The sequence below is a fragment of the Haliotis rubra genome, unplaced genomic scaffold, assembly GCF_003918875.1.
Source record: "Haliotis rubra isolate DU_JTF1 unplaced genomic scaffold, ASM391887v1 Scf33, whole genome shotgun sequence".
NCBI lineage: Eukaryota > Metazoa > Mollusca > Gastropoda > Lepetellida > Haliotidae > Haliotis > Haliotis rubra.
Genome location: NW_025767002.1, coordinates 3,273,237 through 3,287,554, shown reverse-complemented (window position 1 = coordinate 3,287,554; position 14,318 = coordinate 3,273,237). Strand labels below are relative to the sequence as shown.

Sequence of the window (14,318 nt, the reverse complement as noted above, 5' to 3'; positions counted from 1 at the left end):
TTTACAGACAGTGTCACTGTCCTACTGGGTACCCATTCACTGCTTGGTGAAAAGAGGCATGTTTCAATATGAGAACACTGTGCTACATGTGCTTCAATGTTGAGTAAAATGAAGGGTAGAAATGTGGTTATTTATTCAAGTTTATTTAGTGATTATTTTAAAGTTGTCACTGACTCTCTTTTTGCAGCTCCTACCATCAGCCTGAGTTCACTGTCCACTGATTCATCTGATTCAAGCCATGCTTCCACAGAGTGGCTGACTGATCAGAAGTTTGTCGATAAAGAGGGGCACATTCAAGCAAAGGGTAGGTTGGAAACTATAAGCATTTAATTCAAATTCATTGCATTCATTCATTTCAATCTTGATTTTATAAGTATAAAAATGTCTAAGAATTAGTGGTGGTCCGATTAATTAAAATAATCGAAGATTGGTCGCGAGTGCCTAAACGATCTGGCAATCAATTGTGTTCTCCTCATAGTCGAACACAAACCAATTTTGGAACACTTGTTTGCATCAACAATATTTTATACAAGGTTGGTTTTGTCTGTGTCATTAAATTTACATTTCATAAGCACAACAATCTCGTTCCAAGTCATGATTGAATTTATCTTAAAGAATCCAGGAAATCTGTGTTCCTAACATACTAATCACCCTTTATTTGCAAAATTTGCCAATGGATTTTGTGCTATTTGCAAAAGACCCAAATTACTACATGTTTTTTCTTTTTTTTGTGTGTATGCGTTAACAAAGATAACAGGAACATTTGATAAATGACGCAAACCAATTATTTTAGATGATTGATCGGTTGTAATGAACCAATCATCAATTATGAGATTTTAACCAATTCCCAACACTACTAAGAATTAGTGACATTGTTCAGTTTAATGTGTTAATGTTGATTTTTTAAAAATTGATCATATTCAAATCAAAATTGATTAAGAATACATTTGCTGTATAGTGTGCTGTTTGTTTTCCTTTAAGGTTGATTTTCTGTTGACATCGAAGGAGAGATCTCACCTAAAGAGATCAATGCAGACCTATGAAGTGACGCGGTAAGTGACAAGCGTTTATGACAGGTGTGGTGTGAGGGATGGGTGTTTACTACAGGTGTGGTGTGAGTTACAGGTATTTACTGTTTGTGTGGGTGACAAGTGTTTATGACAGGTGTGGTGTGAGGGATGGGTGTTTACTGCAGGTGTGGTGTGAGTTACAGGTATTTACTGTTGGTGTGGGTGACAAGTTTTTATGGCAGGTGTGGTGTGAGGGGATGGGTGTTTACCACAGGTGTGGTGTGTGAGTTACAGGTATTTACTGTTGGTGTGGGTGACAAGTTTTTTATGGCAGGTGTGGTGTGAGGGATGGGTGTTTACCACAGGTGTGGTGTGAGTTACAGGTATTTACTGTTGGTGTGGGTGACAAGTTTTATGGCAGATGTGGTGTGAGGGATGGGTGTTTACCACAGGTGTGGTGTGAGTTACAGGTATTTACTCTTTGTGTGGGTGACAAGTGTTTATGGCAGGTGTGGCATGAGGAATGAGTGTTTACTACAGGTGTGGTGTAAGTTACAAGTATTTACTGTTTGTGTGGTGTGACAAGTGTTTATGGCAGGTGTGTTGTGAGGGATGGGTGTTTACTACAGGTGTGGTGTAAGTTACAGGTATTTACTGTTGGTGTGGGTGACAGAGTGTTTATGGCAGGTGTTGTGTGAGGGATGGGTGTTGACTACAGGTGTGGTGTGAGTTACAGGTATTTACTGTTTGTGTGGGTGACAAGTGTTTATGGCAGGTGTGTTGTGAGGGATGGGTGTTTACCACAGGTGTGGTGTGAGTTACAGGTATTTACTCTTTGTGTGGGTGACAAGTGTTTATGGCAGGTGTGGCATGAGGAATGAGTGTTTACTACAGGTGTGGTGTAAGTTACAAGTATTTACTGTTTGTGTGGGTGACAAAGTGTTTATGGCAGGTGTGTTGTGAGGGATGGAGTGTTTACTACAGGTGTGGTGTAAGTTACAAGTATTTACTGTTCGTTGTGGGTGACAAGTGTTTATGGCAGGTGTGGTGTGAGGGATGGGTGTTTACTACAGGTGTGAGTTACAGGTATTTACTGTTGATGTGGGTGACAAGTGTTTATGACAGGTGTGTTGTGAGGATGGGTGTTTACTACAGGTGTGGTGTGAGTTACAGGCATTTACTGTTGGTGTGGGTGACAAGTGTTTATGGCAGGTGTGGTGTGAGGGATGGAGTGTTTACCACAGGTGTGAGTGTGAGTTGCATTTACTGTTGGTGTGGGTGACAAGTGTTTATGGCAGGTGTGTTGTGAGGGATGGGTGTTTACTACAGGTGGTGTGAGTTACAGGTATTTACTGTTTGTGTGGGTGACAAGTATTTATGGCAGGTGTGGTGTGAGGGATGGAGTGTTTACTACAGGTGTGGTGTGAGTTACAGGTATTTACTGTTGGTGTGGGTGACGTATTTATGGCAGGTGTGGTGTGAGGGATGGGTGTTTACTACAGGTGTTGTGTGAGTTACAAGCATTTACTGTTGGCGTGGGTGACAAGGCGTGTTTATGACAGGTGTGGTGTGAGGGATGGGTGTTTACTACAGGTGTGGTGTGAGTTACAGGCATTTACTGTTGGTGTGGGTGACAAGTTTTTATGGCAGGTGTGGTGTGAGGGATGGGTGTTTACCACAGGTGTGGTGTGAGTTACAGGTATTTACTGTTTGTGTGGGTGACAAGTGTTTATGGCAGGTGTGGTGTGAGGATGGGTGTTTACCACAGGTGCGGTGTGAGTTACTGATATTTACTGTTGGTGTGGGTGACAAGTGTTTATGGCAGGTGTGGCATGAGGAATGAGTGTTTACTACAGGTGTGGTGTGTGAGTTACAGGTATTTACTGTTGGTGTGGGTGACAAGTGTTTATGGCAGATGTGTTGTGTGAGAGATGGGTGTTTACTACAGGTGTGGTGTGAGTTACAGGTATTTACTGTTGGTGTGGGTGACAAGCATTTATGGCAGGTGTGGTGTGAGGGGATGGGTGTTTACTACAGGTGTGGGTGTGAGTTACAGGTATTTACTGTTTGTGTGGGTGGCAAATGTTTACTACAGGTGTGGTGTGAGGGATGGGTGTTTACCACAGGTGTGGTGTGAGTTACAGGCATTTACTGGTGGTGTGGGTGACAAGTGTTTATAGCAGGTGTGGTGTGAGGGATGGGTGTTTACTACAGGTGTGGTGTGAGTTACAGGCGTTTACTGTTGGTGTGGGTGACAAGTGTTTATGGCAGGTGTGTTGTGAGGGATGGGTGTTTACCACAGGTGTGGTGTGAGTTACTGGCATTTACTGGTGGTGTGGGTGACAAGTGTTTATGGCAGGTGTGGTGTGAGGGATAGGTGTTTACCACAGGTGTGGTGTGAGTTACAGGCATTTACTGGTGGTGTGGGTGACAAGTGTTTATGGCAGGTGTGGTGTGAGGGATGGGTGTTTACCACAGGTGTGGTGTGAGTTACATGCATTTACTGTTGGTGTGGGTGACAAGTGTTTATGGCAGGTGTGGTGTGAGGGATGGGTGTTTACCACAGGTGTGGTGTGAGTTACAGGCATTTACTGTTGGTGTGGGTGACAAGTGTTTATGGCAGGTGTGGTGTGAGGGATGGGTGTTTACCACAGGTGTGGTGTGAGTTACAGGCATTTTCTGGTGGTGTGGGTGACAAGTGTTTACTACAGGTGTTGCATGAGGGATGGGTGTTTACTACAGGTGTGAGTTTGTTCCTCTGTGGGTTTGGCCGGTGAGATTTTACTGCAGGCGTGGACCTGAGGCATGGGGATTAACTGCAGGTGTGGGCATGTGATGGTGGTTTACCTGTGGGTGTGAATGGAGGCATTTGCTGTAGGTATTGGCGTAAGTGACAGGATTTTCTTCCTCTGTGGGTGTGGAGGCGAGAGTTTATTGCAGGTGTGGGCGGGAGGGATGGGGATTAACTGCAGGTGTGGGCATGTGTGATGGGGTGTTACTGTGGTTGTGAGTAAAAAGGATTCACTGCAGGTGTGCATGTGAGTGATGTCAAAACTTACACAACCATGAAATACCCAAACCAATGCCCAATAAAATTTACACATTTTGCCATATCTGTGAACACACATTTTCTGACTATACACTGGGTTATCCAATAGATCCCCATTTTGCCATACCATCTCCAGCCATACAGATGTAAATGTGATGATCCTGACTACCTTGTACATACATGCCCAGTTTTTATCATCAGCAAAAATAGAAGATTTATGGTTTGGTATCAAAATGACATTCACTTATAATCCAGTTTATTATAAATACTTGTATAAAGCCAATATCCAGCTCAGCTGCTCAAAGGCACTTTGTTTTTCCATCAATCATTGGATGTCAAACGGCACATCATATTATCAATCTCAACTCCCTGGGATCATACAACATAACATAGAATCACACTTCTACATGATGATAACAATGTGTCAATATTGACACCTAAGAAATACAACACTCAATATTGACATCCAAGAAATACAACACTCAATATTGATTTCCAAAAAATACAACACTAATATTGACACCCAAGAAATACAACACTCAATATTGACACCCAGGAATACAACACTCAATATTGACACCCAAAAATACAACACTCAATATTTACACCCAGGAAGTACAACACTCAATATTGACACCCAAGAATACAACACTCAATATTGACACCCAAGAAATACAACACTCAATATTGACACCTAGGAAATACAACACTCAATATTGACACCCAAGAAGTACAACACTCAATATTGACACCCAAGAAATACAACACTCAATATTGACGCCCAAAAAATACAACACTCAATATTGACACCTAAGAAATACAACACTCAATATTGACACCCAGGAATACAACACTCAATATTGACACCCAAAAATACAACACTCAATATTGACACCCAGGAAGTACAACACTCAATATTGACACCCAAGAAATACAACACTCAATATATCACCCAAAATACAACACTCAATATTGACACAGGAGGAAGTACAACACTCAATATTGACACCCAGGAATACAACACTCAATATTGACACCCAAGAAATACAACACTCAATATATCACCCAAGAAATACAACACTCAATATTGACACCTAAAAATACAACACTCAATATTGACACCCAAGAAATACAACACTCAATATTGACACCCAAAAAATACAACACTCAATATTGACACCCAAGAAATACAACTCTCAATATTGACACCCAAGATGTAAAACACTCAATATTGACACCCAAAATACAACACTCAATATTGACGCCCAAAATACAACACTCAATATTGACACCCAAAAATACAACACTCAATATTGACACCCAGGAATACAACACTCAATATTGACACCCAAGAAATACAACACTCAATATTGACACCCAGGAAGTACAACACTCAATATTGACACCCAAGAAATACAACACTCAATATATCACCCAAAATACGACACTCAATATTGACACCCAGGAAGTACAACACTCAATATTGACACCCAGGAATACAACACTCAATATTGACACCCAAGAAATACAACACTCAATATATCACCCAAAATACAACACTCAATATTGACACCCAAGAAATACAACACTCAATATTGACCCCAAAGAAATACAACACTGTATATTGACACCCAAGAATACAACACTCAATATTGACGCCCAAAAATACAACACTCAATATTGACACCCAAGAAAATACAACACTCAATATTGACACCCAGGAATACAACACTCAATATTGACACCCAAGAAATACAGCACTCAATATTGACACCCAAGAAATACAACACTCAATATTGACGCCCAAAAATACAACACTCAATATTGACACCCAAAAATACAACACTCAATATTGACACACAAAGAAATACAACACTCAATATTGACACCCAAGAAATACAACATTCAATATTGACACCCAAGAAATACAACATTCAATATTGACACCCAAGAAGTACAACACTCAATATTGACACCCAGGAAGTACAACACTCAATATTGACACCCAGGAAGTACAACACTCAATATTGACACCCAGGAAGTACAACACTCAATATTGACACCCAGGAGTACAACACTCAATATTGACACCCAGGAAGTACAACACTCAATATTGACACCCAAGAAATACAACATTCAATATTGACACCCAAAAAATACAACACTCAATATTGACACCCAAGAAATACAACACTCAATATTGACACCCAGGAAGTACAACACTCAATATTGACACCCAGGGAAGTACAACACTCAATATTGATGCCCAAGAAATACAACATTCAATATTGATGCCCAAGAAATACAACACTCAATATTGATACCCAAGAAATACAACACTCAATATTGACACCCAGGAAATACAACATTCAATATCGACACCCAAGAAATAAACACTCAATATTGACACCCAAGAAATACAACACTCAATACTGACACCCAAGAAATACAACATTCAATATTGACACCCAGGAAATACAACACTCAATATTGACACCCAGGAAGTACAACACTCAATACTGACACCCAAGAAATACAACATTCAATATTGACACCCAGGAAATACAACACTCAATATTGACACCCAGGAAGTACAACACTCACACTTACCACATAGTAAGCTCCACACTTGTCACCAAGGCAACTAAAGCATTACAGTAGGCCTGAGTCAGGTTGTTCCTCTGGGCTGAGTTCACCTTCCCTCACACTGACTCCTACCAAGTGTTCCCATTGACTGTAGGTACCTCCCTCCAACACTGCCTCACACACACATACACTGCTGGTGAACCTTCCTGACAGCCGGTGGAGTACTCTACGACTTGTTACGGTGTATCTCTCACATGCTTAACTGTTTCCACCTCTTCACTGCACCGTGGAGCTAAGCACATCTGCCTTGTTTTCAAATGTAGAGCTGGAGGGATGCAGATAAGTATTTGTGGTATATCGGCTGTGGTCAGGAGATTCCACTGCGATTTGGGGCAGTGGGTAGACTGCTGGATAAAGTGTTGGCTTGAAATAGTGGGTTCATTTCGTAGGGTGGTTACAATATATATAGTGTGTAAATAATGTTCCACTAACTCACTCAATCAGTCACCAACTCACTCTACACTCACTCACCCAACCAATCACTGTCTCACCCATTACAACAACCGACCAATCACTCTCACCCATTACAACAACCGACCAATCACTCACTCACCCATTACAACAACCGACCAATCACTCACTCACCCATTACAACAACCGACCAATCACACACTCACCCATTACAATAACCGACCAATCACTCACTCACCCATTACAACAACCGACCAATCACTCACTCACCCATTACAACAACCGACCAATCACTCACTCACCCATTACAACAACCGACCAATCACTCATGTACTCACAGGGATTTATCTAGACAATCTCCGAGGCTCCAAGTCTGCGCAGCAACTGATATAAAAGTATCAAATTTAAATTACAAGTGCCCTAACTTCTAAAACTTTATGAAAAAATATGAAAATCTTGTTGTGAGCAAAAACACATTGTTTTTCCAAATTTGCAAGCCAAAGCCACTTAGTTAGAAAATCTAAATCCCTGTCTCACTCACTCATTCACTCACTCACTCAACCAACCAACCAATCATTGATCATCACTCAACCATTTGCTTGCTTACTCACATTCTCTAAACCAACCAACCAACCAACCAGTCAACCACCCACTCTATTAACCATTTAATCAATCATTTAATCAACCACTCACTCAAACACAAAGCCACTTACCCAGTCAACCATTCAAGGATTCAGTCAACCACTCTCCAACCCACTCACCAAACCTGCCCAATGTTTTTACATTATTGTCCTACTAGGCAACAAGTCAATTCTCTTCAAAATGTTATGTGTTTGAGAGTATTGATCAGTTTGTATCTACATATATTCAAACCAAAACCTTCATTCCCTAATGTGTCCATGCTAGAGATGAAACTGTATCATAAATAACAGATTACAATTAATAGTTTGTATTAAATAGCTTGATAAAGCTGTGGGTATTCTCTTTGCTCGAAGAATCATAATGGATCATTGTTTCACATCCTTGTGTCCTACCCAACCAATACACACTGCTGGGGATCTCCTTGTGTCCTACCCAACTAATACACACTGCTGGGGTAGTTCCTTGATTCCTACCCAACCAATACACACTGCTAGGGGGAGCTCCTTGTGTCCTACCCAACCAATACACACTGATGGGGAGCTCCTTGTGTCCTACCCAACCAATACACACTGCTAGGGGAGCTCCTTGTGTCCTACCCAACCAATACACACTACTGGGGAGCTCCTTGTGTCCTACCCAACCAATACACACTGCTTGGGGAACTCCTTGTGTATTACCCAACCAATGCACACTGCTGTCTGTCTCTGTGTATTGTGATATAAGCGATCTGACAGTTACTAATTGTGTATCTTTATGTTTTCAAACTGAATGTTGTAGTGTCAAAATAATTAATAGTACTTATTCCTATTTTTCAAATAAGAGATATATTTATGTTGGTAATTGTATGTTCTGCTCAAGGAAGCCTATTTATGTTTGATTGGAGATAGTGCCATGCTGCTGTATCATGTGTCTTGTATAATAAGGGTTCTTTGTCATTTATTGTATCTTTTATGTTGTGTTTACTCAGAGATGTGGTGGAGCTTGAAACAAGTCTGTCTGAAATTCTGGACACACCATCAAAGAGGACTTTGTGGATGTTTGTGATCGCCCGTCTGCCTCCTCAACATCAGGAGTTCTGTATTCACCGAATCAGTCTGCCTCAACACATCCTGCTGGGTGAGTTTACAATGCCCAACACATACCTGCGGCTGAGTTTGTATGCCAAGTTCAACCAATACCAACTGCTGGCTGAGTTTGTGTACCCTGCCATATAAGTCCTTCATTTGTTTGAGATAGTGTACCCTGTCCAACCAATATGCACTGCTGGGGGGAGCTCCCTGTGTCCTACACAACGAATACACACTGCTGGGGGAGCTCCTTGTGTCCTACCCAACCAATACACACTGCTGGGGAAACTCCTTGTGTCCTACCCAACCAATACACACTGCTGAGGAACTCCTTGTGTCCCATCCAACAAATACACACTCCTGAGGGGTGTCCTTTTGTGTCCTATACAACCAATACACCCTGCTGGGGGAACTCCTTGTGTCCTACCTAACCAAAACACACTGCTGGGGGATCTCCTTGTGTCCTATACAACCAATACACACTCCTGAGGGGTGTCCTTTTGTGTCCTATACAACCAATACACCCTGCTGGGGGAACTCCTTGTGTCCTACCTAACCAATACACACTCCTGGGGGGAGTCTTTTGGTGTCCTACCCAACCAATACACCCTGCTGGGTGATCTCCTTGTGTCCTACCAAACCAATACACACTCCTGGGGGGTGTCTTTTGGTGTCCTACCCAACCAATACACACTGCTGGGGAAACTCCTTGTGTCCTACCAAACCAATACACACTCCTGGGGGGTGTCTTTTGGTGTCCTACCCAACCAATACACACTGCTGGGGAAACTCCTTGTGTCCTACCCAACCAATACACACTGCTGAGGAACTCCTTGTGTCCCATCCAACAAATACACACCCCTGAGGGGTGTCCTTTTGTGTCCTATACAACCAATACACCCTGCTGGGGGAACTCCTTGTGTCCTACCTAACCAATACACACTGCTGGGGGATCTCCTTGTGTCCTACCCAACCAATACACACTCCTGGGGGTGTCTTTTGGTGTCCTACCCAACCAATACACACTGCTGGGGGAACTCCTTGTGTCCTGCCTAACCAATACACACTGCTGGGGGAACTCCTTGTGTCCTGCCTAACCGATACACACTGCTTGGGGAACACCTTGTGTCCTACCCAACCAATACCCACTGTGGTTGACTTAAAAATATGTGTAACTCCACTGTCAGGCTTCCCATCCCAATGCTTGGTGGTCTTCACACATATACACCAGTCAGTGCATTTCATTCACCCTTCCACATCTTCCATACTCCCATTTCATTCACCCGTTCCATCTTCCATATTCCCATTTCATTCACCCTTCCACATCTTCCATACTCCCATTTCATTCTACCCTTTCCACATTCTTCCCATCTCCTCCTTCCATCTATTCCCTTCCTACATCTTCCATACTCCCATTCAACTTCCACCTGCTCCATCTTCCATATTCCTATCTCTATTCACCCTTCCACATCTTCCTCCATGTATCTCCATACTTTCATCTCACCCTTCCACATCTTCCATACTTCCCATTTCATTCACCTTCCACATCTTCCATACTCCCATTTCATTCCCCCTTCCATACATCTCTTCCATGCCTTCCATTTCTATTCACCCCTTCCACATCTTCCATATACTCCCATTTCATTCACCCTTCCACATCTTCCATACTCCCATTTCATTCACCCTTCCACATCTTCCATACTCCCATTTCATTCACCCTTCTTCCACATCTTCCATACTCCCATTTCATTCAATTCCCATTTCATATCATCCATTCCACTTCCATCTTCCATACTCCCATTTCATTCAATTCCTTCCACATCTTCCATACTCCCATTTCATTCTTCCACATCTTCCATACTTCCCATTTCATTCTTTCCACATCTTCCATACTCCTTCCATACTTCCACATTTTCCATACTCCCATTTCTTATTCACTCCTTCCACATCTTCCATACTTCCCATTTCATTCACCTTCACATCTTCCATCTTCCATACTCCCATTTCCCATACCCCCATCTTCATTCACCCTTCCACATCTTCCATACTCCCATTTCATTCACCCTTCCACATCTTCCATACTCCCATTTCATTCACCCGTTCCATCTTCCATACTCCCATTTCATTCACCCTTCCACATCTTCCATACTCCCATTTCATTCACCCTTCCACATCTTCCATACTCCCATTTCATTCACCCTTCCATCTTCCATACTCCCATTTCATTCATCCATCTTCCATACTCCCATTTCACCCTTCCACATCTTCCATATCTACTCTCCATATTTCCATTTCCATTTGCTTCCACATCTTCCATACTCCCCATTTCATTCACCCTTCCACATCTTCCATACTCCCATTTCATTCACCCTTCCACATCTTCCATACTCCCATTTCATTCACCCTTCCACATCTTCCATACTCCCATTTCATTCACCCTTCCACATCTTCCATACTCCCATTTCATTCACCCTTCCACATCTTCCATACTCCCATTTCATTCACCCTTCCACATCTTCCATACTCCCATTTCATTCACCCTTCCACATCTTCCATACTCCCATTTCATTCACCCTTCCACATCTTCCATACTCCCATTTCATTCACCCTTCCACATCTTCCATACTCCCATTTCATTCACCCTTCCACATCTTCCATACTCCCATTTCATTCACCCTTTTCCACATCTTCCATACTCCCATTTCATTCACCCTTCCACATCTTCCATATCCATTTCATCCCATCTTCCACTTCATTCACCCTTCCACATCTTCCATACTCCCATTTCATTCACCCTTCCACATCTTCCATACTCCCATTTCATTCACCCTTCCACATCTTCCATACTCCCATTTCATTCACCCTTCCACATCTTCCATACTCCCATTTCATTCACTTCCATACTCCATTTCATTCTTCCATATACTCCCATTTCATTCAATTCTTCCACATCTTCCATACTCCCATTTCATTCACCCTTCCACATCTTCCATACTTCCATTTCATTCAATCATCTTCCATACTCCCATTTCATTCATATTCCCATCTTCCATACTCCCATTTCCAATTCTTCCACATCTTCCATACTCCCATTTCATTCACCCTTCCACATCTTCCATACTCCCATTTCATTCACCCTTCCACATCTTCCATACTCCCATTTCATTCACCCTTCCACATCTTCCATACTCCCATTTCATTCACCCGTTCCACATCTTCCATACTCCCATTTCATTTCACATCTTCCATACCCCATTTCCACATCTTCCATACTCCCATTTCATTCACCCTTCCATACTTCCACATCTTCCATACTCCCCATTTCATTCACCCTTCCACATCTTCCATACTCCCATTTCATTCATTCACTTCCATTCCACATCTTCCATCTTCCATACTCCCATTTCATTCACCCTTCCACATCTTCCATACTCCCATTTCATTCACCCTTCCACATCTTCCATACTCCCATTTCATTCACCCTTCCACATCTTCCATACTCCCATTTCATTCACCCTTCCACATCTTCCATTCACTTCCCACATCTTCCATACTCCCATTTCATTCACCCTTCCACATCTTCCATACTCCCATTTCATTCACCCGTCCACATCTTCCATACTCCCATCCTCCGCACTATCCATGCCAGCATCCACAATTTCAATATATTAACAAAAGGTATTCTTTACACACATGGTTAGTCTCTCGTACAGACCCTGAAGCAAATATATCCAAGAAAGCCCACGCAAGTCTAGAAAATGTGGCAAGTCTAGATTTCCACGAAGAAAGTCTCAGGGCTCCTTTTCATTATATTTTTTTTTTTTTACTGTGAACTTTTTTTTTCAGTAAAATATGTTCATTCCAGAGACTAGTTGTTAGTCTAACACATGGTAGTTAACCCAAGATATTCACAAAACATTGGAGAAGCCATAATTTTCTGTGCTCCACCTGTCAACTGCCAGACTGAGTGAGCTAGCCCAGTCACAGCCTCTGTGTTCATGGAAGTGTTAAGTGGTTCAGACAAACCAGCAGCAAGAGAATTAGCAAATGTGTGGAATGAAGGCAGTTGAGTTGTGGAGCCCCCCTGAGTAATCCACCACGTCTCTGCCATATTCTCCAACAATTAGGGAACAACTTTGGAGGCAGCCCATGGGTCAGGTGGAGTAACTTAGTCAGCATCAGCGAGCAAGCATGTCTTCATAATTACATCCCGTTTCCACATCCAAAAACACAAACATTTCATGACTTCCATTCCAAACATTTTTTCAAGAGTGTCTGACTGTCAGAAGTTTTTCAATTACAAAAATTACCATTGCATGAAGTCAACATGTTGGAACTTTTATTTTTCAGAGGTTTTGCGAACACAGCAGAAAATAAACGGCCATGGGCAAATGACAGCAAGTAAGGAGAAAACTTATTTACTCATTTTTTTATGAGAAACAATTTGCTAGCTTCATAAAAAGAGAAATGGAACTAAAAAATCGATTTGTTTCCCTCTCAGTCAAGTGATAGGAATCAGCTGCCAAAAGGGATGAGTCAACATCCCCAAGAGGGGAATGTTTGATATATACTGTATTTAACCTTGTAAGTCTGGGGACCCTGCTTTCCACACAACTGTTTTGCATATATTGTTATAGTGACATAATTTGACTTGGGAGTGTGATCTTTGGCCCATGGGAAATGTAAAATGTTTGAGTTTGAAACAGTGGTATGAACATTCTCAGATATGTTCAAATGATCTGGGTGCCGTTATACAAAGCGATCTTAGCACTAAGGTGATGGTGACTTCCACACCTTAACATAGACTTAAGGTAGTCTTAGTGCTAAGGTTGTTTTGTACAACGGCACCCTGTTATGTACTTTTATGTTTTTACACTTCCAAGTTTTGGACTTACACATGATCCAATACATAAATGCCTAAAATGAGCATTAAAAAGTGAGTTTTTCAACTTTAGAGAAAATCTAATGGAGAAGAAGTCTGTGACCCGAGTTTATTAGAAATATCACCATACTAATATATAAAAACAGCAGTTGTGTGGAAGGCAGGGTCCCAGAAAAAGACTTGTACTGTACATCAAACATTCCTCTCCTTGGACTGCTGAGTCATCCATTTTTGCAACTGACTTCTATTTACGTAGAGGGAGACAAAATGATTTTAAGGTCAAACACTTGTACATGTTCAAATATTAATCCTTCTTGGCAATTTCTTGTCCATGTCTTTTTTCATTATTTGTTGTTGTAAGTCCATAAAATGCAATTACAGAAATTAACAAAGTGTAATTCTGAAAGATTGTTGATTTCTAAAGGTAGAGCTCTTTTCATCAGTTATTCAGATCCAGTGACCAAAACATACCTTATTATATCAGTGCCAATGATTGCAGCGTAAACAACAGGGTTTCACAATAAATTCTGATGAGGAATTGTGTTAATTTTAGTTCATATAGTGTTAATTTGACTGAGACGATAATAATGACCAGTTTGTGAAATTGGATT

General features: G+C 41.6%; 1 protein-coding gene across 1 annotated transcript in view; it reads left to right on the top strand.

Annotated features, from left to right (window-relative positions):
• The first annotated feature begins 293 nt into the window (after window positions 1-293).
• Window positions 294-14,318, top strand: part of LOC124284177 (delphilin-like) — a 40,611-nt gene continuing 26,586 nt past the window's right edge. The window contains exons 1-4 of the mRNA XM_046720238.1: window positions 294-304; window positions 982-1,052; window positions 8,726-8,874; window positions 13,176-13,226. Of these exons, the coding sequence (XP_046576194.1) occupies window positions 1,030-1,052; window positions 8,726-8,874; window positions 13,176-13,226 (223 nt within the window). The 5' untranslated portion in view covers window positions 294-304; window positions 982-1,029. The remainder of the gene's footprint in view (window positions 305-981; window positions 1,053-8,725; window positions 8,875-13,175; window positions 13,227-14,318) is intronic.